Source organism: Monopterus albus, unplaced genomic scaffold, assembly GCF_001952655.1.
Source record: "Monopterus albus unplaced genomic scaffold, M_albus_1.0 scaffold118.1, whole genome shotgun sequence".
In the NCBI taxonomy this organism is placed as follows: Eukaryota; Metazoa; Chordata; class Actinopteri; order Synbranchiformes; family Synbranchidae; genus Monopterus; species Monopterus albus.
Genome location: NW_018127998.1, coordinates 683,638 through 707,270, shown reverse-complemented (window position 1 = coordinate 707,270; position 23,633 = coordinate 683,638). Strand labels below are relative to the sequence as shown.

Below are 23,633 nucleotides of genomic sequence, written 5' to 3'. Positions count from 1 at the left end.
GTGCTACAGAAATAAAGAAAAAAAAACCTCTGGTTTATCTGAGTAGCATTAATGCACAAACGTGAACTCCTCATGAACGAGCGGAAACTAATTGTAGTTTAGCTCAGTCAGCACAAAACTAGAGCATTAATACGCTCTTCTGTTTGCTAAGACAGACCACGCACAGTGTGCACCACAGACCTACCTGTTCACAACACGCTGCCCACAAAGGCTCCAGCGTTGTTTTGTGTTCACACAGCCTGAGTTATTCAACAAGTAGCAAACATGAGAGCGAAGTGTCAACGTCCGCTCAGCCGCACTTTCCCTCTCGCTCCTTCCCTCTTTCTTCACTGTCTTTACAACTTGGCCAAAATATCACCAACGCTCTTGACTGTGAATTTAAAGCGAAACCAACTGTTAAGTGCATCAATGAAACAAAGCCCCGTCGACTGGTGATGGGAAGCCAGGGCGGACAAACTTAGCCCGCAGTCTGTCGCTCCTGTTCGGCAGCAGTGGGGGCGGTCATCTGTCGCTGCCTTCACTGGCGCATTCAACCTCAGGCTTATGTCTGCCAAAGCCAATAAACATCACAATTCCCTTATGTGTTTTTATTTAGTTCTTCTTACTAGCTGTTTTATTCGACACATGAGGAGGCACAGCAGCAGGCGACAACACAACAGCAAACATATACGAACAAAACTTACGCGTGTACTCACTGAGTGGCAATATTTCCAATTGTTTGTGAAGGCATCACCAAACCAGCCAAATGTTCTCACTCAACCTGAAGCTTCCAGGATAAAGGTGTGATTATCTGAGTTTTATTCAGCTAACTGCAGTAATTTTATAATAATGGGACCTTTTCATTGGCAACACCGCTTGGTAGTGTAAAGTGACTATCTGGCAGTTTTTAAAAAGTTTTGAAGCACTATCTGATAATTGGATTAAAACATCTCTTGACTGCTGGTTCGTGGGTCAGAACGACCCATTTGCGAAAAATAACAGCAGTTACCAAACTTTCCTGCAGCATCCTTCTACATCTTTTAGATGAAGCAGGGACATCTCGATTAATCAGATAGGTGTTAAACCTTGTTGCTCATATGTCAGATTATCCTAATACTACTGAAAGTCTCGTTTATGAGCAGGATAATATGTTGCTTTAAAAAGTGCTTCAGTAATGTCAATGATGATGAGAATTGTAGTCTGCCTTGTGTTTTTGAAGGCCCCAGACTTTGTGACAGATGCCATCTGTACTCTGCCAATCTGCCATTCCCTGAAGACTGAAGGAGGAGCAGTCTGTTTGGTTGTGGCCTTTGATCTACAATGAAGATTGTACATTGCAACCTAATTTGGTAAAAAAAAAAAGCTTAAAATGGAATACTGCACTGGTTAGTGTGGTTTTCTAAACGTTATGTTGCCCTCTACTGGCTATGGTTCAAAATAAATATTGTCAACAAGTCACAAAACCAACTACTACTGTAAGTCCCACAGCTAAATTTGATGGTGATTTTTTTGTTAAGACATTGGATTGTTAGTTATGAGGTGTGATGAGTAGCTTTAGGATGCATGACTGCCAGGAGGCTTAGACTAGAAGATGGCAGAAGTTGGTAAATACTGTACAGGTATCATGTGATTCATGTCTTGTGGGGATATTCCAGTGGTGAAGCAGAGTTTAATTTCATTATTTGAGCCATCACATTACTGCTGTGCACATCCTGTAAGACAGAAATGAGTCCAGACAAGTCTCACTATGTGTAAATGATACTTTTCTTAGTCATGGGCAGATTATAAGACAATGGGCCCCATGGCACAGACATGTAAAAGGTCCCCACCCCTCCTACATTTGAGCAATACCCCCAGAGTGAAAGAGATGAAAAATACAAAACACAAGGTGGCCTTCACCCCCCTCTATTTGTCATTTATGGATATCTTTGTAATTGTTGTAGTATTTTTGTCTCTTTGTGGTTGATTTTCATCTGTTTGTAGCCTAGGTGATTTGACTGACCATTTTGTGTCTCTTTTTGGTCGTTCTGCAACCATTTGTGGTCATTTTGTGTGTCTTCACAGTATTTTTGTGTCTTTTTTAGTAATTTGATTCACTTTCCAACAAGAAATGTTAATAGTCACTTCAAACAAGGCTCTGGCCCAGTTCAGTAATCCTTCCATTTTCTTAATGTCTGTCTTAAAACAACACCCATATGTGCCCACAGTACATTTGAGGATCTTTGAGTTGCTGTAATCAAACCTCCTTGCTGTTCTGGTCGAAGTCCCATTCTGATCAGATTATAATGCAAGTGACAGGGAACAAAATGTGCAGTTTTTGTTCTGCAGAATGACTTCTACAGTGCTTCTGTAGCATAGTTGTAGTTAGTTAAATCAAATGGGTATCTCCTAACCTCAGAGTCCTTTTAGTGTGAAATTCCCTCCGTGCTTCCCTGGACAGTATTTTCTTGCTGAGCTGCAGTGAGGAGATAGAAACACAAAGAGGAAAGTTTGTATTACATACAAGATGCAACAACATTATGGTGTTGCTGTAAGTTTTTGAACAGTTGCAGATGTTCTCAAACATCACTTCGATCCACATTATGCTGTATGCAAGAAATTGTAATATGTGTCCATGTTTATAATATCTTCAAGGCACAGGCATTTTTTTTTTTTACAGATTGCTCACGAATTGTAAAGAGGACCTCAGACAAAGTAAACGTCAAGTGTGTGGGAGACAACAGTTAATTTAGAGGCTGGGACAACGTGAGATTGGCAACAGGGTCTTAAGTTATACAGAATATAAATCTTAAAAGCTTTTCATGGTAAACAGCAACACTTAATAGAGTGTCTGTCCTTCTGACCATGAAATTAAATGGCACTGTCTTTTTGCTGACCTTCATTATTGTACAGCTGACTGAACACTGACGTCACGCTTCTGTATTTAATTTGTATATTTATTACAAGTGTAAAATGTGACTTTGTAACTAGCCGTCTCCACCTGTCTCCCCAGGCAAGCCTTTCTCTGTCCTCTGATGCTGGATGTACTCATAAAGCAGAGTTTATTGCAGGACTAAGAAGACTATAACATCCTAACAGAACAAGACCTCTAAATAATCAGTCTGATTCTGTGACCCGTGGAAAACATACTAAAAATGTCAGATGTCAGATTATAGACTACAAGGCCATGAATATTTTAACACTTCCACCGAACCCCTGTGCAAGTAGCTATGCAGTTTGATTAGGAATTCTTACTGCTTAGCATGTTGGGTTTGAGTCAAGAGAATTCAAATGGTCAAAGAGTTTAATGAACTGGTGACATAAAAACATTTCCCTGCCCACTTTCTCCACCTGCTCCCCTGTTGGATGTTGTTGAGAGGGCGATCTGAAACACCCGCTTTGATCACATTTACAAAGTCAGTAAAACAGCCAATCAAGCTGAAGAGCTGGTAAAACATTACTGCGCCCTTGAAGCATGGTCCACAATGCTTTGAGTCAATAATTTACCTGTGACTGCCTGTTGATTTATCACAGCTAGATGGGATGAGACGGTGGATGTTGCTGATGGCTGTTATGGGCAACAAAAGTGTGTGTGCGTCTGTTGTGTGCCATTCAGGAGGGGGGATAGGCTACAGCTGGAAGTATATAACTATGTCAGGACCACAGGAGCATATATCAGTCTTCTTCCCACCGGAGGACCTTCTTACAAATTAGAAGCACTTACAGCAACAGAGTTCTACAGAGATGAAGTGTAACCGTCTCCTGTCCTGGGCCTTCCTACTCATGGCCTCTGGCCCACTGCTAGCCCACCCCATCACAGAATCTGCTGAGATGACTTATCCAGGATATGGTGAGTGGAAAATAACATCTCTATTAGAGCTGTTCTTCACAGTAAGTGATTAGCATTTTTAGCAATAGAGCTTCATTTGTGAAGATTAAGCAGGCAAGTCATGTTCTGTGTCCTTGAAGTAATTACTTTAGAGTTTTACTTTTGAATACTGATTGTTCTGCCAACATTCAGATGCTGATTTGTGCTGATTTGTCTGCAATCAACACAATACAATCAGCTTTTTGTTTAAGTAATTCAGAGTGCCAAGTTATTGCTGGTTATCATAGAATGTCATGGCAAAAATGTAACATAATCAGTATATACTATTCAGCATACTGCAAGTATATGAATCATGTCGTTAAATAGAAAATATAAACTGTGTGAATCTATACCTGTCACTGGTGTGTGTGATGGTTGCCTTCAGTGTCAGTGGAGGACCAAGGAGTTGGCGCTCTTGATGATCTGTCTCTCTCCCAGCAAACCTTCGCTCCTCAGGATGGTGCCGGTCTTGGATACTCCACTGTGATGTCTGGGGTGATCAACAGAGATGGTGAGAAATACACACACACACACACACACACACACACACACACACACACTTGTTTTTATTTGGTTTACTATTAAGCAGCACCACTGGAGTGATAGAGGGCTGGAGGTAATGAGCAGGCAGTTTGTAGTTGTTAACAAAGGTGGGAAAGACGCTGCTTTATTTTTCCACCTTTATATCTGTAATAAAGCTGGACATGCACAGAAACATGGCTAATAGTCTCATGTTTTATTTTCTCTCAGGTGTCAGAACAACAGGCCTGCTTCCTAGGGGTGTGAAAAGACAGGTGGGTTTTCTACAAATGCTATCCCAATTATAAATATAACATTTAGGACTACTTTCTAAAATTTTCTCTTTCAGGTCCTATTAGAGAAAGTCCTAACCCCATTTGGGCGTGTGTTCAGCATCCGGAAGGAGTTCAGGAAGAGAGCAAGGAATTCTGAGTGTTTCTGGAAGTACTGTGTCTAAAACTGACAGCAGGTCTTCATGCTACACATAAGTGACAAGGCTTGTGCTAAACCAAAAATCCTTATCTTGCACTCACATACTGTAAGTACATGCAGACAAACTAAGAAGCGCTGTCAGTATTTGTTCACTAAAAGAACAATGCCATAGGTGTGACTGAGACATGCCGCTTCAGGACTTTAAGATAATTTATGAAAGTTACCTTTATGTTGTGTAAAATTATATGTGCAAAAGTCCTTTTTGACTGCTGTATGACCAAAAGTCTTTTCATTGTGAAAGTCAAAGGTTATGTTGGCAGAAATATAGTATATAAATAAAAACTATGAATACTGTACTGTCTCTGCTAATGTTTTTCTTGATAAAAAGCCCTTTTTTAAAAGTACAAGAAGAAACAAAAAGACGTTGGAAACTTGGTTCTCAAGTTTTCTTCATTTTTTCCTTTTTTTATTATTTTACAGCAGAAAGAATATAAAGCATTCAGAAAACATCTTCCATATTTTAAGGGCAATTCAAAATGTTTTGCATGGCTTCAGCAGCTGAAATCTCTTTTTTTTTTAAACATATCCATCGAGTCAGTGACGCTTGTACATGCACAATTACAAAAATAAAGCTTACAAACAAGAGAAGGGAAGAAAAAGGAGGAAAGCAAAACACATTAGAACCAAGAGGAGATGAAGCTTTTCAGGGTAAGGTTTGGGAGTGGAGAAAAATTTGGGTCACATAACAGGGAAAGACAGAGAAAGACAGCTATAGAGGAGAGGAAAATAGATCTAACACTAGTTCACATGCAAAGTGTCGAGGACCCATGACTTTCTATCAAAGCAGGGCCCTTTTTTTTTCTTGGTTTGGAATTGATGAAAACGTGCAGTTCGGTAAAGGGTGCCATATAATTGCTGTCCATAAACTACTGAATGCTTGTCTTGCAATACTGGCATTTGCATAAGAGTAAGTCAACTACGTGTCCAATCATTTTAAGCTTCACTAGGTCTATAGGTCTCCACAAAATAGTTCTTTATTGCTCTGTGTCCACAAGTGGAATATGTTGTAAAACGGTTTCTGTTCTGTTGTCCTGATGTGCCTACCTTTCTCTGGTTTGGGTGCTTGGGAAAAAGAAGAGGAGGAAAGGCAGATTCCCAGGTCAGTTTGCAGAACATAATGAAATTGATAATATACTATGAAGAGAACCTAGCAACTAACCCGTCATCCCATTCATAAATGGCAGTAAAAACAAGATTTGCATTTGAACTTTTCACATAATTACACTCTAAATCTTAAATACCCTCTACATTTTGTCACTTAGATAAATTAAAGGCCTAAAGAAAGGGCCAGAATTATACTATGATCTGACAGGCTTCTGTGAAACAATGTCAAATCATTTTCTTAATGAACTATATATAATGGGACTTTATTCCAGGGCTCAACTGGTGTCTGCAATGTTAAACTTTGCTAAAAAGAAATAGATTATATTTCACATTAAAACCATTTTAAAGACTTCAGTATCGCAGTGGCGGACCTGTCTGTCCTGGATTCTTTACCAGAAAGCACTGCTAGGAGGGTTTCCTATTTCTTTTTCAGCTTCTTCTGCTGTGAATCATGTGTCCTGCTCTGTTTCCTCCTCCCCATTTTGGCACCCTGAGTAAAAAACAGAAGGGAGGTGAACAAGTCCCTCAGCCCGGAGAAGAGCAATGCTGCCTTCACCGCTTTATGTACAAGGGAAACTGCACCTTGACATGTCTACATGTGTGCTGTGCAGTGTTTTGTGCATGTGTCTGTGTGTACCATGTGTCGCTATAGTTAATACTTGCTATATATATACTGTCATACTGGTCTCCAACCTTGTCCATTTTGTCCTATTTAAATTTGGGAGCACACAGATCAAATCTAAGTGAACTAAAAACTAAAGAAAAACGTCTAAAAAAATTAGAGCTCGCTCTAAAAGAATCTGTTCTCATGCTTTGCTATGAAAACATCTGTAGCCTCTGAGAACTGATCATTGGCTCATTGGGATCATTTCTAGGTCTGCCCTCAAGTCACACGCCTACTGTTTTGCTGAGTTCTGTGACATGTCAAACCAATGCTCATCTTTTTACAGAACAGTAAGTCTTTTAACGAGTGTATCTGACTACCGATTCTAGGAAAATAAGCATGCTTTTAGGTGCGGTTCTGACACCCAGTTAACTATTTTACCCATGCAAGCATAATAAATCCTTCTCCTTTTCGCTGCAACATTGCACTGGCTATGCAGTCTAACAACAGACTAGAGCGGATGAATGCAAGGCAACAAACCCCAGTAGTGGCATTTCTAACTGTGATTTTAACAAGCAGTCCTGGTAGCAAACTGAAAAGAAGGCATAGAAAGAACAGAAAAGCATGTTAACAAGCTGGAGTGCTGTACTGATACTGGTGAGCAGGGACTTCTGGCTTTGGTGAGTCTAAGGTGATGGTGATCGTATGCGTTCATGCGGAGGATACAGCACTGAATGTGGTCGATCAAGTTCTCTCACATTTACTCAACCTCAGGTACAGTGCATGCATTCTCATACTGGATTGGTGTGATCAGGATATGAATAGGCACTTTCTACAGAAACGCTCGGGAAATACAGTTTACATATCTGGTGAGTGGGGAAAAAAGAAAAACAACCTACCAGTCAAGAAAAACTAATCGGAGACATAGCCTAATAATTATTTAACAAAAATGACAATTCAATAAACAAAACTCAAATTTTCAGTGGCACTTGGCTGAATAATCACACATCAATAATTGGATACAGAATTGTTTTTCTGGTAGTAACATATTCTAGGAATTAGGCAGCAACCGATGGACATCTCTAAACCCATGCTCATGTGTATCGTCTGTGAGACTGTTCTTACAGTCCAATCTATATGTATCTGCTATCCAGTGTACAAGACACAAGCTTTGTAATTCTAAATGGTACCAGTGCACTAGAGTCATTTTGGCTCACTGACCCTACAGCGTGGCACATGTCAGCTTTCAGAATTGTTTTAGCACCGTTTCCTGTGGGGACAGTTCAGTTTTCAGTTATGTTTAAATACACTTACAGTATGCTACACGCTTTTTCAAATAGAGGATTTTGTCTAATTAGATACTGGCAGCCTCGATCAAGAAGCTGTATTTGGAAAATCCATTCACCGGTTTACTACGGGGATCAGCCCAGAAGTGATCAAGCAATGCTTGCCACAACATTTAAGGAGGAAAATTCAATCTGTTTCAGTGACAGAGAGTAATAACATGGATTGCTTGATAGGGAAACTGTGGGCAAGGCTGCCATTTACAGTCTTAACAGGATACCTCAGTAAGACTTCACATTCCATTTGACAATGAAAACAAAACTCAAAACTTTGCCATGGTGTATTCAGTTATCTGTGGGAACGGCGGAGACACGAGAACTTAAATGTTTTCTGATTAAATATGATTCCCTCTGCAAACTGTGCACCTTAGTGTTCTCGTTATCCTTGGCCAGTTATGGTCTTCAGTGTTAGTGTGTGTATTTCACTGTATGATTATCTGTTCTGCAAAAATTAACTTAATTCTTTGCTTAAGCTAGATAGCATTCACATACCTTGGCACCATTGGCAAAAAATTCTTGGTAGCCCAAAACTAACAGAAGAAAAAAAAAGGAACATAACTTTATCTGTATTAAGATAATTTTGCAGACTTCTCCTAACTCTAAGTACAGTATTTTTGAAAAATTTTTCATATTGCAATAATTTCATGCTTTAGCAAAACGTTCTTCTCAAGAACAATCAAAATAAAATAAAATACTCTTAATCGTGAAATAGTTTTCATTTTACAGAGCATAGCCACTACTGCTTTTGTTGTTTTTTTTCCCCTTTTGACTCTGTTCATACTTTTCATGCACATAACTCATTTTTATCCCAGGTATTTACACTATATACAAACAACACAACCATACTTCTTAGGCATTCGAACAAAACTATACAAATATTTTGTTTTTGTCTCTGACCTGTTTTTGACCCATTTTTAATGAATAAAATAATATATTTCTAAAATACAATCCCCTTTGGGTAAATGGTTTTTCCTACGTACTTTCAGCCTTCTTTATATACAGAAATCGCTCAATTGTCAAAAATATGGATTTGTCAAACCCCTATTTTGGGACAAGCTTAGGGACCCCTCAAAGAATCTCTAAGACGTCAAGGCAATGTATGTGATCTTCACCTCAGAAGCCTTCACAGGCTCTGAGGTTCATTTAAAAAGAACAGCAATAACTTGCATGACCATAACCCTTACAACACAAAATCAGCAAAAAAAGAAAGTTCTTTTCTTTTCTTATGTTTTCAGAGGAGCAGTCAGCTGAACAAGGCAAACAGAAACAAAAGAAAAAAAGGACAAAACAGGTATAGCTTCATTACTGAGATGGCAAAACGCATATGAGAGAAGATGGATACAAGTACCACTACAGTGGGAAACTGAAAGAAAATCAGAGGATGGGCTGAAAGACTAGACCATAAGCACACGAGCAAAGACTTTTCTTGCCAAGAAGTCATGCATTTTTTTCTTGGTAGGGTTCAACAACATAGAGTCTGAAGATACAGATCACCAATACATTAGACATAACGGAACAAATACACTGGACAGTATGGAACAAATTCAAGTAATAAAGTGACAGTTTTTACGATAAAACATAGGATGTTTTTTTAAGAAATGGCAAAATGAAAATATACCTTCCCCCATCTGCATCTGCATGGTTAAACCCTTGACTACATTCATCTGTAGCTCCACCCGTGTGGGCAGACAGGTGGGGTTGAGCACAGTGGGACAGGAGGAACTAGTTGAGATCATTGAATAGTATACCATCTATAGCAGTGGACAGAAGTGAGTGTGTGGGTTACTGATATATTTGGTAAAAAAAACAAAACCTTTGTTCTTCAAATCAATTAGTTGGTAATTAAAAAAAAAAAAAGTGATATGCAATTAGAGCCCAGAGTGTTTCTGCATGGTCTCCCTATCCTCTGAGATCTTCCGCAGCAGCCTTCATTTACGTCTCTTCGGGTTCTGATATGTGACACACCTTCTCGAATGTGTCTTGGGTTCACTTCCTTCACTGTCCAAATCCTCTTTACATCCAGAAAACACAAAGCAATCCATGAAAAAGTGCAAAAAATGCCATGAAGCAAATGTTCCACACCCCCCCACCCCGACCCACTTAGTTTATAATCCCGTAAATGTTGCCACTCTGACCAAAATCAAGTCAGTGGAAAGAATAGATATGTGAAAAAATGCTGTTGTACATGAAAGAGTAGTTGACCCAGTGACACTGCAGTAGTAGTAATAATTGCAGTGCTTGCATTGATGTTTTTTTTTCCATCTCTCTTGTAAAATGTCTCGGTTACAAATGAAAAAGAAAAGAGGAGTCAGGAGAGTGATGTCACATAGCGAGGGGGCTCTTCTGAGGGGTCTCATGTTCCCTGGCCCTTTTCAATTCTTTCACCCTGGAACACAGAGAGAGAGAGAGACGGGCATCCATGAATGCAATATCCATGATTTGAGTAGCAAGCTTATCAAGGCACACACAGGGCAAACAGTACCACACTGTTCAGCCAGAATTATCACAACAATAACGAGTCAGCCCAGATCATCAGGAGCTACGGCTGGTCTGTGAAAGGAAATGTAGGTGAGGATTGAACTGATCTTACACTTTGCAATGAGTAAAATGGGATAATTATAGCACAAATACAGAATCATTACTACATTAATGTATTATTTGGGATAAAATTAACATGTTTGTCAAAATAAGTACTTCTTGTCATGAAATCCATTTCATTTTAAGTGTTCTAAAATAATATGGCAGTTATATTATAAACAGTATTATATTTATTATTAATCCAAAGTTATATTCCTCATTTCAAAGCGACACCCTGACACACTTTTTCAGCAAAATGCGGCAAGTGACACTAAGGCGATCACCTCTGATTACTGCAAATAAAGATTAGAATGTAATACAGACCTGTCCTTCTACATTTTTAAATCTATTTAGCCTGAGTTCAATGCTTAGGGTCAAGACAGAGGTCACTTCCTTATATAAAAACACTAAAAGAACTAAGAAGTCTTTCCAAGCACACATCTCACTAATAATTTCAATTCTTAATAAATACATTCTCTGTCACTTCACTAAAAAACACCACCAGAAGCTATAACTGTATGAGCACAAAGCAGCCAGCCTATTGAGAACACATGTACTCTACCCTAAGAACTGATCACGAGCGCCACCGATCGATTTAGTTTTTCTCAGGTTACTTAGCAGAAGTTAAATACCGCAGCACTTATGCGCTGAAAAAAGGCAGGCTACATACAGTGGGTGCACACGTAGATGCAGTGTGCACACAAACACACAACAAGCGTGTGGCCTTGTCTTTCAATACTTGTGGGGACCAAAACCTGAGAGTTTCATGAGGACTGGCATCACTTGGACCAGAGGCTGGTTCCTAGGATTTTATGAAAATGACGCAGTGTAAAGTGAGAGCACGTGTCAGCTTTGGTTAGGGTAAGTGTCCTGAAAATGAATGTAAGTCTGTATAGGGACCTGGTAAACGACAAAAACAAAGACATATGTGTGTGTGTGTGTGTGTGTGCGCGCGTGCGCTGCATCCTCTCATGCTGAGCTGGGGTACTCTCTGGAGGTTTGAATCTATTAGAGTTCTGTGTTATAGTCCCATTGGACAAAGAACCTATCGTTTGTTTTTTTGCTGTGACCTACTTGCTGCCACAGCTTCCTAACCTATATCACAGACAAGCAGACAAGTGTGCCATAACAGGTGGGTACACCCACAATCAACCTGCTCTGAAAGCAAGTTAGCCTATTTAGGCCAGTATCCAGCAGATATGGAGTTAAGAGTAAAAACATGAATGTCCACAGCAAGGGGGTTAAATATTTGTGACAATAATCAAATGCTCAGACTTCTATATATGTTATATATGATGTTGTGAGCTCTTCCCCACTCAGGTGCATCTTTCTGTATAATATTTTTAATGTATTTATTTAGTTTTAATGAATCAATGCTCATGTTACATTCAACAGTTTGACACAGATTTAGTAACTGTAAATTAAAGGGGTTAAGTCCCTCTATCGGTCTGTCGAGTGGCTAGAAACAGGGCACACAGCCAGTCAAACAGACAGACAGCTACTTGAGAAACAGCAGGCCCATAGCATGCCTAAAGGTAGAAGAGCAAGGCCCATAGTTGTCACCACTTCACATGCAGCAGAATAAAACATGACTGAGAAAAAGAGTCCCGTTTTGTCAGACTGTCTATCTGCATAACCACATCAAACTAAAAAAAAAAAGGAAATCAAGAACAAAAAGTAACTTCCAAGGAGAGACAGACAGAGGTAAAGAGAGTCAGAGAAGTGCTTGTTAAGTGTTGCAGTGATATTGTCATTCATAAGCATTTTGTTAGTCTGACAGAGGTTTTGCTCTAAATCTGAGCTTCTTAAGTCCACCTGTGGCTCCAGTCAGCAGCCTTCATGCAAGCAGGCATCAAGCAACAGTGATGGAGAAGGAGGTAGGGTGGGGAGAAGGGTGGGAGAAAGAGAGAAATAGCAAAAGAGAAAATGAGAACGAGGGGAGGAGGGAGACAATACGAAGGCTGAGACCTCAGGAGGAGATAACTGTATTATTAAGGAGTGAGACAGAGAGGGAGGTAAGAGGGAGAAAGAGGCAAACAGAATAAAGAGGAAGAGAGGCAGAGAGCAAGAGAAAGAGGCACGAACTGAGTTGCTGAGGCTGCACTCACCCGCTTGAACAGTCTATGGTCCATCAAGGGGCTTGGCATAAACAGCAAAACAATACCAGACAGCTATTAGCACGCAATAGGAACTGTGAAGGAGGGGGCGAGGACAGGTGGGGGCCAAATACAGTGAGGGGGAAGGAGGTGGAGCTGAGGTGTTAGAGACATTTCTAACCACCCAGTTTTTCCAACAAAAGTAAATCAAACACATTATATGGAGTAAAGAGAATCTCTGAGAGATTATGACATACTGTACTAGTAGTCTGTACTGTGTCTTACTGATTAGCTCAATGGGATATTATTCTTACCTGCGCAGAAAATCTAAATGTGAAGGTTTATCATGCTCATGTAAAGTTGTGTTTCTATATGTGAGTATGTTAAACTGTGTGAGAGTCAGTGCTGGGGGTCTACCTGTGGCGGCAGCGACGCAGAAACCTCATGATCTTCCTGGCAGCCTGATCCTGCCTCTTTGTCAGCAGACTTCCTCTATAAAAACCAGATAGAGAACACTGTCATACTGTTTGTGGAACAACAACTGAAGATCGGAACATTTCACTTTACTTGCGAATAGTTCTATTCCAAAACACAACATAATCATTTTTTAAACAAAATCATTTATAACATGAAGTTGTTCATCACCTCTGAAATCCTCAGGGTTACTCGTTTAAATTAATCTGTTCATAAATGACTGTTACTCTTCAATAGGTCCAAGACTTTAATCTCAATTTCAATTTAATGTGTCTGTGGCAATTGTAAGGTAAGTCCACATCAACACAAACACTACACATTAGCACAACACAGATGAGCACCCACATCACCATACAAACACCACACATATCACAGTAAACCAAAATAAACCATCATTCACAAAGACTTGTTCATTAATTTTATACTGGAGTGAATGAATGATATCTGGGCAACAGCAGTACCCTGTACCTTCATCTTGATGGCAACAACTCATATTCACTACACAGCGCATGTGATAAGTAATAATGCCTGGGCCGTCCTCAAAGCTCGGGACTCAAAAGCACTGTCATACTGTGATGCTGTTTACCTGTGACCTTACTAGACAAATGAACAATTTCATTAAGTTCATTCTTATTAAGTGAGAAAATGAGAAATATCAACCAATCAAGCAAAAAGGTAGAACACTCCACAAATGGATGTTAGAAAAGGACCAGTAAATGTCCATCTGCATCAAACTGTCAAAGCTTATGCATGAAGCACAATCGCAGTAGCCCCTTTAATACAGTCCCCATGAATAATTATTTATTGGTCCCCTTCTCTTCTTGTTCTAAAGTCAAAGATAATTTTCTTGGGTTTCTTAGTATTAAGATGCAGAGAACTGTCCTGACACCAGTCAACAAACTGATCCACACTTCTATGGTACTTCACTTAATCTCCACTAATTAGACCAACAATCACAGTGTTGTCAGTGAATTTAACATTAAAAACATCCGGTGAGGTGCCCCTACATTTATTTGTATAAAGAGTAAACTTCCCCGTGGAGCCCCTGTGTTGGTCGTAAAAGGAGAACACCCTGTAGTCTATTTATCAAAAAGGGCTCCACTGTGGCTTTACTTTGTAGGTGATAATATGACAAAGTGATATCCTCGTTATCCTACTGTCTCTAGCAGGGTTAGTATATAAGGATAATAATCACCTTTATTGGCCAAGTACATTATACAAGGAATTTGTTTCCGGTACAGAACTGAGTCAGCCATCTGCGGCGCCAACTCAACCGATGGCTCTAACCATCGGGGGCAACTTGGGGGTTCAGTGTCTTGCTCAAGGACACTTCGACACCTGGACTGCAGGCACTGAGATTCAAACCCCCAACCGAGAAACGACTGCTCTACTCACTGAACCACAGTCAAGCATTTGGGCTTAAATACATAGTTTAGAATCTACCTCAGTTTGTGCTGCACCAGGGCAGCAGCTGCCCCACGGCGGTGGGGCTTCAGCTTCCCAAACTCCTTGTAGCTGCGGTAGTATTGCTGAATGAGCACAGCGGCCCTCCTACTCTGCTGGAACTTCTTCTGTTCATGGTAACTGCGGAATTTACTCTGGATAAGGATGGCGGCCTGCGTCATCTTCTTATAAAGTGCATACTGTCAACAACAAGAAGACTATGTCATGCTTTGCTGTGTGTGAACACTGCAATAGTGCTAGAGGTTTATGCTGTAGTAGGACACAACACAGCCTGAAGCTGGACAGTGAATTCAACTGTTGGTAGTGAAAAGGTTTTACCTTCAAGGCTATCCATGTTAGCTTGCAGACAGAAAAAGGGGAAGCATGATGCATTAAAATACTCTAATATTCACCCAAACTATGAGCATTGTGATGGCTAATTCATGAGCTGACGACACCTGCCTCCTTAAAGACTGTAACAGACATTTCAGTGGAACACGTAGACAAAGCATTTGGTAGATGTGACTATGTCAGGAACACTTTAGCGCTTTGTGTTGCCTACCTGTTTGTATTTCTTGTAACAACGCTGAATAACGGCAGCAGCTACTTCCTGTTGCTCGCGGAGCGGCCGTCCCTGTTGGAGAGTAGAGTGAGATAGGTCAGAGGTCATGGTAGGACCTGCATTTTACCACAAAGGAAATTAGCTGCTCTGTCAGGTCTCTTTGAGGTCTCCTGGTGGCTGGCAAGTTAATGCAACCTTGGAATGAGTTCACCACTGGTAGACTTGCCATGTGAGCAGTGGGGAGGAGGTAAGCTGTGGAGCAACACAGAGCCAAACATCCACCTTAGTATCAGCTGGCACAGATGACTGGAAACAACAGCAAACAGTTTGTCATATGAAAACTCATGTAGCTGGTGGGGAGGTAGCGAGTTAAGACTGGTGAGTGGAGAGCTGTAGATTAAAAACAGGCAGTAGCAGGCTCCATACACCTAACAGACAGAAGCAAAGAGACAGGAGGAGAACATAGGCTCAGTCATGTCTAATTGGAACAGGGATACAGGGGACAGTGCATTGTTCCTCTAAGCAAGGCCATGCTCTGCTCAAGCCACCTTCCCATGCTGAAACCACAGGGACGTATTTGTATATTTTGCTGTTTGTGTTGTAATGTGTATATGAGCAGAGAAACAGAGAATGAGACACAGACAGAAATAGAAAGGTGTGAATAACATTAAGCATGATCAGAAACAGAATATCCACCCCTGAAGGTTACTGCAAAAACCAAAGCTCCATAGCTTGAAATCAAATAAGACCCCCAAACCCCAAAACAAAACCATCTAATTACTCCAATCCTAACAGTACAGCCCCGTCACTGCGGGCTGTAGCACACACAGCATATGGCACCTGAGCGCCAGGCCTGTACCTTGTACTTGCGGAAGGCAGTTTGGACTAGGCGGGCAGCCTCATACAGCTCTCTCTGCTCTGGATCTGACAGAGTCAACTGGGCCAAGTCTCGTTCCACCTTGCTGTTGGAGGCATTGATGAACTCACTCCAGTCAGCTGGGGATGGGAGCATGGCCCTCTCCAGGGGTCCTTCTCTCAGAGGAGACCCCCCGGGACTGAGGCTGGGGTTGGACGATGGGGTCAGGGGTTCATTATAAAGAGATCTGAAGAAAGAGGATGACAGAAGTTTTCACTTCATCTCCTATGTCTAGTGTAAGAATACTGTGAGTAGTGATTATACAAGCTTAGACTACACCTGTGTATTTAACACTTAAACTTTACTATGACATTAAATTGGCAATGTATGTGATGCATGTATAAATCTAATCTTCATAGTGTATAACAAAGTAGTAACCGCAGTGTGGATATGGACAGTGACGTGCGGTCAGGGGAGGCAGGTGAGGCAGAGCCTCCCCTGTCAATCTTGAAAAGAAAAAAAAAGTTAACCATAAAATATAATAAATGTTAATATTTGTCGGCTGATGTGTGTTGTAGGCCCTTTTGCCGTTCAAATACGATGTTGAAGGATTTTTTTTCAATAAAGAATAGCAGAATTTCCATATGTCCCGTTCAAATACATGGAGGAGATGCGCGATGAGGCAGCACTTTGCTGTGCCTCTCGGTGGATCGTGTAATCCTCACAAACTGTATGCGATGCAAATAGTGTGTCGCTGTCCCTCTATATATCGCAAATAAAATGCTTTCAAACACTCATTATATGCTCTGCCTTGCCATAATCTAGATAATGTATAAAATGTAGTTCTGTAACGTGTTTAGGCTCGCAGATTAACCATAAAACCCAGTAAAAAAGTTACTCGGTGAGGCAAACAGTACGTCTGCCTCAAGGCAGAGGGCGCTAGTGAGCCCACAGATTCTTGCGCTACCTACAGTCTTCTTTGTGCTTGTTTATATTTCCTTTACAATCCGCCTTATCAAAATGGAAGATTACATTTACAAGCTGAGAAAATTAGCAAAGCAGGACTTTCAATCAAAACATTTTTGACAGTCTGGACATTTTTGTCCAGAAGGATCTTCTTTATTGAGAACATTTGTTTTAATATTGGATTCAAACGGTAAAAGGGTTTGTAATACATACCAGCTGACAAATGGATTTCGTGTACAAGTAAAGGTAAGACCATAAACTTTTATTATTTCTAGTTAGAAATAAGCTCAACTGGAATAAATTTTAACCTCAAATTAAATATGGGTCACGTTTGTGTGAAGAATGTTGATATGAGATATAAAACATAACACATTGTCTGTTAACAGACAATTTGTATTTGTAAATCTGACTGTAAAAGAGTTAGTGCCTCACCAGCTGTCAACCTCACCACACGTCACTGGATATGGATACCCATATGTGCTGTTCCCTGCCGGACTGCGCGCCTTACCGTAAGTGTATGATGCTCGGCAGCTGTTCCACATCTCCCAAGTAATTGGCAAGCCAGTTCATAGTGTTGCTGACCCCTGAAGTGTCTAAGGGCACAGAGTCCGCAGCGTGGAAGTTGTCCCTTTTGATTCTCTCTGGCGTTGCTTCAATGATGTGCTCTGCCAAAGTCATCATGTTTACCTGTTTTGTTAAGATAAACAAAGATGACTGAGTGGAGGATTCACCTTGACAATGTTTATTACTATATAAGAGACTACACAGTATGGTGATTATTGTTTGGCTCATTTTAAAAATTTGTTTGGCACTGTGACAAAAAATGCTGGATTTACTGTCAGCAGAGAGAGTAATAATGTTGAGGGTGTTACTGTTGGAGGCTAAAATTTCTAATCCAGGACTTCATCTGTTGGAGGAGTAGTTAGACTGAGATGGATGGCTGGAAGAATCCCTTGGCTTTAGAAGTGGATCAATAAAAAGTGTTTATTATGCAGTGATGGTCATCGACAGAGTGCCAGGTTGGCCTGGTGTAAAACGCCTACCGAATGCAGAAGGCTGACGTAAAATAGGTGGCACGATTCCATTATGACCAATTCAAACCTCAGCTTGCTGTCCATTTCTTCACTGGTCACTGTGTAGCTCCTATGCATGCCACTTCAAAAAGTGGTGACACTGAAAGATCCGTACCATGTCCTCCCTCTGATAGTACATATGCTTTATAAGCAAGGCCTACTTTACTACACTTTATGCTCTTTTTACAAAAGAGATTAGTTAACATTGCCACTTCCCTGCCAGATTTTCTTTTCTCCTATGCATCATGTGGTTGTCATTTGAGCTGCCTTATTGTGTAGTATGCCATTTACATTTACATCAATAGCAAAATGTTTTTGGCCCAGATTAATTCCTTCGGAATGTCGGTGCCACATTCTAGACATTAAGCTCAGCGAGTACCTGCAGGTCATCCATCTGTGTGAGACAGTCCTGGTTTTCCAGATCCTCCCGGTAGGATAACAGTTCTGCATCAGCCATTTCTCTGTCTGCCATCACCAACATGCCTAGCTGTTCCCGTTGGCGTAATCGGTTGATCAGTTTCTCCTTCCCCACACTGCTGCCTCCACTGACCCCCAGTGCCTTCCTCCCCATGCCGCTGCTGGAGAAACTCTCTCTGGGGGTCCATCTGGCTGTCCCTGTGCTGCCTCCTGTCGACAGGCCCTTGTCTGAGCTCAAGCCCTCTGAGGACAGGCTCTTGGGACTAGACAGCTTGTGAAGCTGTTGCTGCTCCAGGCTCAGAGGAACAGACATGGCCTTGTCAGGCCGGGTCTGAAACAGTTCTGGATTGGGTTTATGTTTTTTAGCTAGTGGTAAGTCTCTTTGGCCCTCGCTGCTGTAGTAGTTGGACGGCTCTGATCTGGGCCTTCTCAAGTCTGCAAAAAACATGACATGTAAAAATTTGCTCCATAATACACTATTAAATAGTACAATACACTAACAAATACTTCATTTGTCATAGACTAACAGAAACATAAAGGATCTTCTAGTCCGTGACTTCCTTCTACTGACCAGGATTGAGGCTGGTGGTGCTGGATGTGGTTGAAGTGGTGGCAGGACCTCCCTTCTTGCCGCTTGGTGTTACTACACTGTCATTTGCCCAGCTGACCATCCAGCTGTCAGTGGCGGGTCCATCAGGGGCTGGGGTGAAAGACATGCGAGTTGTAGGTGGTAAAGGGGCTGGTGGCTGCTGCTCTTCCCTCTGTAGCTGCTCCAGACATTCAGCCAATTTGGTATGGCCACGAGAGCGGGCAATTGACAGGGGCAAGCGACCCAGAGAATCAGGGATAGCTAGAGCACGTCTGTCCCATTTATACAGAACCACTGCTGCCTCCAGGTGACCTAGTGCACACGCCCACATCTGGATGGAAAACAGAAGAATACAATAAGGCAGAGAAATGAAATGAGAGGGTGTCGTTACACTGGACAGCAAGAAATATCAATCAATGTTAACTTCAGGTTTCACTCACCACAGATCACCCAAACTAGGATTTTCTTCATTATAGCTCACACTGTTATAAAGAGGTTAACTTCAACTCTCTTACCAGAGGCGTGCAGGAAAAGTGATCCACATTGAGGGGGTCCACTTCTAACTCCAAATCAATACTATCAGCATGCTTCGTGCTAGATAAAAGAGAGGAAACTATCAGCAACTCAATGCTGTTCACATCAATTACAAACCAAAGCACCATTCTACAGTATGTAGAGCGTTTTGTTCTCACCGCCACTTGATGAGTGTCTGTATGAGGGTGGCGTAGCCCTGGCCTGCAGCCAGGTGGAGGAGTGTCATGCCTCTGAAGGTCTTGGAGTGGATTAAATGTTTAGACTTGGCCCAGCAAGCTCTGCTCATCATCTTCTCACAGACCACCACGACACGGCTCTCAAAGGAGCTGCTTGCCTGTGTCTGGCCAGATACACACTCACATACACAAAAGAGCAAGTCATTATCGGTTGTTCTAAATTTCCCTTGAACACCAACACACATGGCTGGATATCCAATCATTTGATCAACAACAACACAACATGCTTGATTTGATGTACATGATTGTCTTTTTGCACAAAATACGAGTGGTGTGATGTGACTTTTTACCTGTGACTGGCTGTTGTTACCCCCCCCTCCACCTCCTCTGCCCCCTATTGCCCCTGCTCCTCCCCCAGCTCCACCACTCCCTGCACTGCTCGGCTGCTGGTGGCTAGCCATCTCTGCCATCCTCCTCTCCATCTGCTCCAAGCGCTCCAGGATTGACATTCTGAACTGGTTATCTGGACAAACAGTGGGGCACAGAAGAACAAAAAACAATCCAACAAAAAAAAAATTAGCTAACAAACAACATAAGTCTGCCCTATTACCGGCACAAACAACCCTGTGTACTGACAAGACAAATGATCACACAGTATGCACCACAAGCTGCACCAAATATGTTGCTCAGAGCAGCATTAAGAATGTCGCAGTGACTTTGGGCTTAACATCATGAGGCAAACAAACAACCATCGCACAAGTCCACAAGTCTATTTCGGAGACACAGCAAAGCTGATGGCAAGTTAATTTCCTACTTTCACAAAAACCCCCAGGAAAATTATTAATCTCCCCAGAATGTGAGAGGAAAAATAACATCAATTATTCATTTCATCACAACAACTGCTTTACTAAAATAACCTTTAAAGCCCATCAATCATCTGTTAATGTGCACCACTCAAACACAGCCTCAGCAGACTAATACAGGTTGAATGGTTGACCAATGATTGGGGCCATGTTAAATGTGTCCGCCCTTTCACACAGAGCTTCAGACACACTCTGGGGGTAAGTGGGCAGCTGAAGGCCCTCTCTAGTTGATTAAATACAGCCTATAACACCCAAGGAGTCCCAAGCCTCTCCTGATTCATGAGCCTGTATGGTGGGATGACCATAAACCTGACAGCACTGAATCAATCACAACGTCCATCAAGACGGATGGAATTGCATAAGACTTCAGAGTGTTTACATGCTGAAAAGCAGGCAGCTACTGCTCTGCACCCTGTATCTGCCAGAGTGGTTTTATGGGTCCTCTTGGCTCAGGTTTTCAGCCTAGCAACAAGAAAAGCTATTTTCTATGTCCGAATATAGAGCATGAAGCATAATTCAAGCCCTAAGTGAGGAAAGGGAAGAACAAAGCCATACAACCATATTCTAATTGAAACAAATCCAAATAATCAACAGGGTGGAGCTGAAAAATTAAGCAGACTGTAAGAGTGTTGGGCAAGTTTTGATTTCTGCACAAGATACATTTTAGTAATTAATATTAAAAAAGTCCATACGCTCATCAACACTGCAATTTTTACTTGTTGCACAAGGACACAAGGCTCACTGGCACATTTGGGAAACCCCACAAACAAACAATAAACACTTGATGATTGTGAGTGTGTGCACACATGCACATACAAATTATGTTGTGTACAGATAGTGGAATGGAATGGCCACAGAGAGGCCACTGCAGCAGGGAGTACAGAAGACTGCATTAGCATTCCCCATTTAGCCACTATGAGGCCGTTTCTGTGGCAACCTGCTGCCGAGCAGTAACTAGGCGACAGGAACATGGCTGTGTGTGTATGGTCTGCCTGCATGCTATTGGCTTATTGATGAAGGGGAGGAGAAGGACTCAGTACACCAGCAAAAATGGCGAGAGAGTGGCCTACGTTGAAAAAATGGAGTCCATAAATCTTATTTGCTGTGCTTTGGCGTATTTGGCCTACTCTGTTTTCTCCGTGGCGACTCTATAGATAGAGATCTAATGACTCGAAGTGGGGAGCCATCGCAGCATGACCTAGTGACATTTGCGCATTATGGTATCTTGGCAGTCATGGCTCGGGGCTCTGTGGAGAGCTAATGTCACAGTCAGACCTCCCAGAAGCCACTGTAAAAGAGGTCAAGTAACTACTATCACCGGACAGAAAAACATAATGTCACTGGCTGGTGAATTACCGCTCTCACTGACAACATGCTGCACTGTGAATAATGGACGTACAGGGCAACACTGAGGTCTCTTTGAGCCCGTGTGCGCTGTAGACTGTGCAAGTGAGCATGCTGTCAGATCAGCAGATCACTCTCCTATTGAGCAAGAAAGATACTGCTTCCTTCTATGTGGGATCCATCTTCACCTGTCCATCATGGTGACTTGTGGAGACACGTGAGGTGAAGAGTTGAGAGCCTGTTCCAAACTGAGTGCTTGTGTCAAGAGGAAAACCAGAGGGTTGAGATAGGTCACAGCACTACAGTCTGCTTTTATACAAAGCTAAGCTCTTCCTCTCCTTCTGGTTGGCATGTGGTGAGAGACAGAGAGATGAGGAGAGAGAGGGGATAGTTAGCAGTAGGCTGACATATCTTTGTTCAGACCCAGTGCTGCAGTGTGCTGCAGTGCAGATGATGTCATCTCCACCTGCTGCCTGCTGCTCCAAATGCGATGCACGTCCACTGCAGAGGGAGGATGGGGGTAGAGACGAGTGGGAGGCAAGAGGGAGGAGACAGGCGAGGTGAGCAGCCGAACAGAACTGTAACAACACAGTGACGTGGGTAACGCCCTCCCACTCTTCGGTTTACTCCCCTGTGACAGTGTGTGACAGCAGACATGGTGACTCTCAAACATTTAGGGCAGACTGTGACATGTCATTTTAAAAATAAGGCAGAGCACCACTCATTATTTTTAGAACATTTAAATGAAAACTTGCTAGTCCAACCAAAATTAGTCTAGCCAAAGTGTAAACCTACAGCTGTCATGCTGTCCAAAACCAGCCTAAGTTTATGTGGATCACTTCAGCTCCCTTGTTTTGGTGCCGAGTTCCCCTGCAGGACCCAGACCTTTGCTATCTTTGTTCATCCAAATTAGATATGAACAATACAAAACAAGAGAGAATTCTTTGCTTTTCTGAATAAAAATCTACACAAATCTTCATGCTTCTTCAGTTTTCTCACATTTCTACAGTATCTACATAAACTCATCTTCAGCATGGGTTATCTACTGAGCATTATTCTAAAGAGAATAGCTAACAGAGCAAAGAGTAAACCATTTTTTCCTATACAGTCTGTTACATAAAGCTTAGGCCGTGCCTTCTGAAGATACAATGAATCTGTCGCTAAATGACTTGTCTCCTTTTAGAAGGAAATGGAAACCCTCTCACCTCTGGGGCAAAAGGCTGGAGAGGATTAGAAAATTCCATGCTTCAGGTTTTTTTATTAGAGTGACCATTTCCTTTGCTAAAGAGGGAATGCTACGACCCAGGAATGTGAAGAAATAGAAGAAAGAAAGAAAGAAACTTTATGACCAGTAAGCCAAATGGGTCAGTTTGGTGCAGTGGTCTTGTGTCACTGCCATCCTCTGAGAGAATCAGAGAGCAAGTGAGGTTCAATCCTCACAAATCACAGTTCTTCCCCGTGTCTTGTCTTGTCTCTGGGAAATGGCGGCAGCGCCTCTTGAAACAGGTTGATATACAGACGGACAAAGGAAGGAAGGAGAGAGCTGTTTATTGACACACAGTGGGAAACAGTGGGAGTGAGAACAAGCTGAAGTGAGGAGGTCAAAGACAGCAGGAGAGACTGCAGGGACAGGTAGAGGACAAGGGTGAAGTGAGATGAGAGGACAGGTGGAAGATGAGAGAGGGCAGAAGAAAAAAGAGAGGGGAGGACAGGGAGGAGAGAGAGGACATGCCAAGAGAGAAGCAGTCATTGAGACAGATGGGAGAACTCAGCGG

General features: G+C 41.8%; 3 protein-coding genes across 14 annotated transcripts in view; 1 reads left to right on the top strand and 2 right to left on the bottom strand.

Moving 5' to 3' along the window:
- Positions 1–530, bottom strand: part of ccdc187 (coiled-coil domain containing 187) — a 16,536-nt gene extending 16,006 nt beyond the window's left edge. The window contains exon 1 of one of the 2 annotated variants that reach the window (XM_020611910.1): positions 185–530. The gene's annotated coding sequence lies outside the window, so the exon portion shown is untranslated. The remainder of the gene's footprint in view (positions 1–184) is intronic. The other variant, XM_020611911.1, reaches the window with a different exon arrangement.
- A 92-nt stretch (positions 531–622) lies between these two features.
- Positions 623–5,011, top strand: LOC109966778 (urotensin-2-like). Its single transcript, XM_020611912.1, has 6 exons — positions 623–780; positions 1,199–1,328; positions 3,575–3,808; positions 4,212–4,337; positions 4,577–4,620; positions 4,695–5,011. Exons 3-6 carry the CDS (start codon positions 3,703–3,705, stop codon positions 4,800–4,802), a joined length of 384 nt encoding a protein of 127 aa, XP_020467568.1. The 5' UTR covers positions 623–780; positions 1,199–1,328; positions 3,575–3,702; the 3' UTR covers positions 4,803–5,011.
- Positions 5,012–8,600: 3,589 nt separating this feature from the next.
- The window catches only part of camta1a (calmodulin binding transcription activator 1a), a 278,069-nt gene continuing 263,036 nt past the window's right edge, over positions 8,601–23,633 (bottom strand). For 5 of the 11 annotated variants that reach the window (XM_020611826.1, XM_020611833.1, XM_020611831.1 and 2 more), the window contains 13 exons: positions 20,002–20,174; positions 19,634–19,830; positions 19,457–19,535; positions 18,924–19,272; positions 18,315–18,787; positions 17,371–17,549; positions 15,900–16,143; positions 15,041–15,112; positions 14,818–14,838; positions 14,479–14,678; positions 12,979–13,053; positions 12,574–12,604; positions 8,601–10,274 (listed from right to left, as the gene is read on the bottom strand). In XM_020611826.1, coding sequence (XP_020467482.1) covers positions 10,242–10,274; positions 12,574–12,604; positions 12,979–13,053; positions 14,479–14,678; positions 14,818–14,838; positions 15,041–15,112; positions 15,900–16,143; positions 17,371–17,549; positions 18,315–18,787; positions 18,924–19,272; positions 19,457–19,535; positions 19,634–19,830; positions 20,002–20,174 — 2,126 coding nt within the window. In that variant the 3' untranslated portion in view covers positions 8,601–10,241. The remainder of the gene's footprint in view (positions 10,275–12,573; positions 12,605–12,978; positions 13,054–14,478; positions 14,679–14,817; positions 14,839–15,040; positions 15,113–15,899; positions 16,144–17,370; positions 17,550–18,314; positions 18,788–18,923; positions 19,273–19,456; positions 19,536–19,633; positions 19,831–20,001; positions 20,175–23,633) is intronic. The other 6 variants (XM_020611827.1, XM_020611837.1, XM_020611829.1 and 3 more) reach the window with 4 other exon arrangements.